The sequence below is a fragment of the Thermobia domestica genome, chromosome 3 (assembly GCF_964235325.1).
Source record: "Thermobia domestica chromosome 3, izTheDome1.hap1.1, whole genome shotgun sequence".
Taxonomy (NCBI): Eukaryota; Metazoa; Arthropoda; class Insecta; order Zygentoma; family Lepismatidae; genus Thermobia; species Thermobia domestica.
This window is the reverse complement of record NC_137456.1, coordinates 28,629,304-28,633,439: the sequence shown is the minus strand read 5'-3', so window position 1 is coordinate 28,633,439 and position 4,136 is coordinate 28,629,304. Positions and strand designations below refer to the sequence as shown.

Sequence of the window (4,136 nt, the reverse complement as noted above, 5' to 3'; positions counted from 1 at the left end):
AACTCTTAATAAATTATCAATAATCAGTCGAGGCTGGACGCCATACACGAGCTCAAACGGACTAGAACAGAATTTAGTATTGGGAGTTTGATTCGCTGAGGCAGTGGCTTCGGGTAAAAATAGGTGCCAATCTTCCTTGTTGTTTCTTGAAAGGAATTTCAGCGCATTCTGAACTTGTTGTATTTTCTGTTCCATTGCACCTTGCGAAAAGTGGCCTAAAGGTAAGGAATATTTTACTGAAATGTTCATGGACTGCAGAAATTCTTTCGTCTTCGCACTTGTGTGATTACTTGATTTGTCAAGTAAAATTACTGAAGGTACCCCATATGGTATTATTATTTGTTCCATTAGGAAAGATATGAACGTGTCTGACGTCATATCTTTCACCGGGTGAGTTATGCAAAAGGATGATGCCATATCAACAGCAACATATATGTATTGATAGTCTCCGGAAGTTGTTTTTGGAAATTTTCCACACGAATCAAGTACAAAGGTGTGAAAAAGACTTGTGGGTTGATGCGTTTGGACGTGAAGATTATTCTGTTGGTAGTTTCTTTTGTTTTTGGCGCAATCTGGGCAGCTTCGTATCTTTTCATACAACAAATTTTTCATGTTACGTATGAAGTATTTAGATCTTAATATATAGTATGTCTTTAGGTACCCTGGATGTGTTAATTGATTAGCATGTACCTCTTGAAAAACAGTGTTTCTTAACACTTGTGGTACACATACTAACAACCTAGGGGACGTGGTTGAATGCATTTTTCTGTATAAAATGCCATCCATAAAAGTGAATTGCTTGCGCCAAAGATTGAACCGTGGGTGGCTTTGATCTTGTGCATGCAAAGTGTTTATGACCTTTGAAAAATAAGAATCTTGTCTTTGCAAACTAGCAATGTCTGTTTTGCTGTCCAATGCTAACAGACTTAAGGGGTGGACGTCAGGTTCAATGATTTCAAAATCTTCATCTTTAAAGGGTAGGGGGTTACGAGATAGCAGGTCACTTATACTGTTTTGAGAACTTTTTACATGTGCTATAGAGAAGTTGAAAGAATTAATATACTCGAGCCAACGTATGTGCTTTGCTGAGAGGTTCTTTGTATTCTGGGGTGCCGATAACGATTTATTATCGGTTACTATAGTGAATTTAGCACCTAACAAGTAATTTCTTAATTTCACTAGCGAATAATATATGGCAAATAACTCTTGACTGTAAATAGGAAGAGGTTTGACGCGGGTAGGGTGACGCGCGCTAATGTAATGAATGGCATGCCAATCACTTTCATTTTATCGTTTTTGCAGCAGAACGCTTCCGATTCCAATACTTGAACTGTCACACATGAGTAAATGTTGTGTGTTTTCTGTAGAAAATATTGTTAAAACTGGTTCTATTGTTAATAGTTCGCGTGCAGTGTCGAATGCATCTTGCATATGCTTGTCCCACTTAAGAGTTCGGGGGGAACCTTTAAGAGCGTCATATAATGGTGCTAAAATGTTTGAAATGTTTACCAAGTAAGAGCGATAAAAATTAATTGTAGCAAGCCATGATTTTAATTGTTTAACAGTAGTTGGCCTAGGGATTTCCAATATGGCCTCTAGTTTAGCAGGATCCGGTCTGATCTGACCATTCGAGACCACATGCCCCAAAAATTTGGTAGAGGTAACACCGAATTCTGATTTTTCTAAATTAAAAAGAACAGAGTGATCTTCAGCTTTTTCCAATACTTGCTTTAGGGTATCAAGAAGCTCTTCAAAGGAATCAGAGTGAAGAAGAAAATCATCTACGTAGATTAAAAGACGATTTCGCGGTATGTCTTTGAAAATTTCTTTTAAAATTCGTTGCAAACTTATGGACGCATTTACATGGCCCTGGGGATAGCGTTTTAAGCGAAACTGAGCATGTGGCAAATCAATATCACGAAGCGAAAATGCTGTTGCATCTCTGTCTTTTTCGTCTAACTCGATTTGGAAAAAAGATGAAGACATATCAATTTAACACATGAACCTTGAGTTCGAAAGATGGTCTAAAACATCATTCATAGGAGTGATTAATTCTGCTATAGATACACAGTGTTGTGATAATTTTCTCAAATCCAGTACTAGCCGTATATCATCCTTAGAATTCGGATTTAACACAGCAATCGCGTTATTTCTGTAAGGGCTATTGGCAGGTTCTAATATTCCTTGGTCAAGAAGCTCCAAGACCTTCTGTTTGACTTTCGGTCTAAGGCGGTGAGGCACCGTAAAAGGTACAACCTGAAACGGGGTACGGTTTACTAAATCCAGTGAAGCAGAATAATTCGTGATTTTTGTAAAGTCTTCTTTACTCCATTTGAAAGCACATACATGACTAAGTAAGATATCTAGTATTTGTTTTTGTTGATCGTCACTAAGTTTAGTATTTATTTTAAACTTGGTGGGGTCTACAAGGTGTTTGATTTTTTCGTGCCTTTCTTTTTTCTGTGACTCTATTTGATCTGGAGTAAGATCATACAATTTAGTGACAATATTAACCTGTTGAGTTTGATATTCGCTATTGAAAGGAATGCCAGAGACAATAACAGTACCCTTCTTAAAATGCTGAGCGTGGTCAGTGGGGTTGACGAGGGGGATAGCGGGGAAAGCAGCGTTGACTACTGTGTGAACAGTGTAACACGATTTCATATTTTTGTGAATGGGAGAATTGAGGTAAAACTCTCTGACGTCACCTTTCATAGGTAGACTTAGTTCAAGAATAGAAACGCTGTGAGGAGGAACCGTTACTGGCCTGGCAACTTCGAAAAGGTAGTTGCGGGTGGCTGGAATGTTAGCGGAAACGAATTTAGAAACCGTAACCTGAATATTGTCATAGTGTTGCGAAGGTGGTTTTTTCCCAAAACGTTTCAAGATTAGCTCATTTTTAGTATAATCTAACTTTGCAGAATGTTGGTTTAAGAACGGGTTCCCTATTATTATAGGCATTTGTGCTGATGGAGAAACACGAAAAAGTACGCTGAATTGTTTATGTCCTATAAAGATAGGAAGTGTAATAGCTTTGAGTAACCGAACTGGCGTGTTAGAAATTCCATGTAGAGTTGTGGATAAATTAAAACAATGGGAGTTTGGTGGGAGAGCTGATAAAGGTATAATATTACATTCTGCTCCTGTATCCAAGAGAAAATGATGTTGTTTCTCACCTATTATGCCTTTAATAAACGTTAACTGACGCTTCTGGATCAAGGGGGTACGCACCTGACTGCAATTTGGCTGGGATGGTCGTGGGATCGAGTCCCGGTGAATATTGTTCGTTTTTACGTTAGCTAAATCATTAACCCCGTTGCTACTCTTGGTTTGGGGAGTCACAGTTGACGAAGTCACTGCGTTAAAGGACGAATTTCTGTTAGTGGTTATATACTTATTGTATTGGGGTTTAAGGTTCGAACTAGGTGCGCTGCAAGCATTAGCTATACAAACGTTATGTGAGGCGGGCACTGCGTCACATTGTTGTAGACGCTGGTTTGAACCAGACAAAGTGTTAACAGTGTTATTAGGCAGCATACTACTGCTAGAGATTGGCCATTCTACCCCGTGCGGAGGTTCTGGCTGGGAAACCTCCGTTTGATTTATTAGTTTTTTTGATTGTCTGGGGGGAAGGTAGCAAAGGGTGATGGGGTGGATTGATTAGCTACAAACGGACTAGCATATGGATTGAGTGCTGAGGGAGAGAAATTTGGAAATTGGTAGGGAAAAAATGCTGGATACATAATCGGAGGTACGTTAGAAAACATTGAAGAATATTGACTTCGGTTATTGTGCTTCCTAGAAACTTTTGAACGAGAATTCCTGAATTGTTGTTTCCCGTTATGGGAATTTTGTTTCTGGGTACCATTCTTAGGATTGGAAGTGTCTGTGTTATTAGACTGATGGCACGAACAATCCTTCGATTTAGAGCGGGACCGTGAATGGTCATAACAACCATTTTGTGTACTGCTATGGGAATGAGTACATTCCCGACATTCGGAGAAAGAATTTTTTCTTTCCCTGCGTTCTTTACTAAACTGTCTATCCCGACTAGGAGACCGTGAAAAATTTCCTTTAGAACATTTGTGATCATAAAAATGTTCTGATTTGCTATTATACGACAGACCTCTGTCTTT

At 38.9% G+C, this 4,136-nt stretch overlaps 1 protein-coding gene across 1 annotated transcript; it reads right to left on the bottom strand.

Moving 5' to 3' along the window:
* Window positions 1-1,992: 1,992 nt before the first annotated feature.
* LOC145681714 (uncharacterized) lies at window positions 1,993-3,537 on the bottom strand. The gene has a single exon (XM_081753327.1). It carries the CDS (start codon window positions 3,535-3,537, stop codon window positions 1,993-1,995), a length of 1,545 nt encoding a protein of 514 aa, XP_081609453.1.
* Between the last annotated feature and the right edge of the window lie 599 nt (window positions 3,538-4,136).

Bases quoted from the DNA above. Each gene is read 5' to 3' on its own strand.
- LOC145681714 (XM_081753327.1), bottom strand. From the start codon at position 3,537: ATGCTGCCTAATAACACTGTTAACACTTTGTCTGGTTCAAACCAGCGT.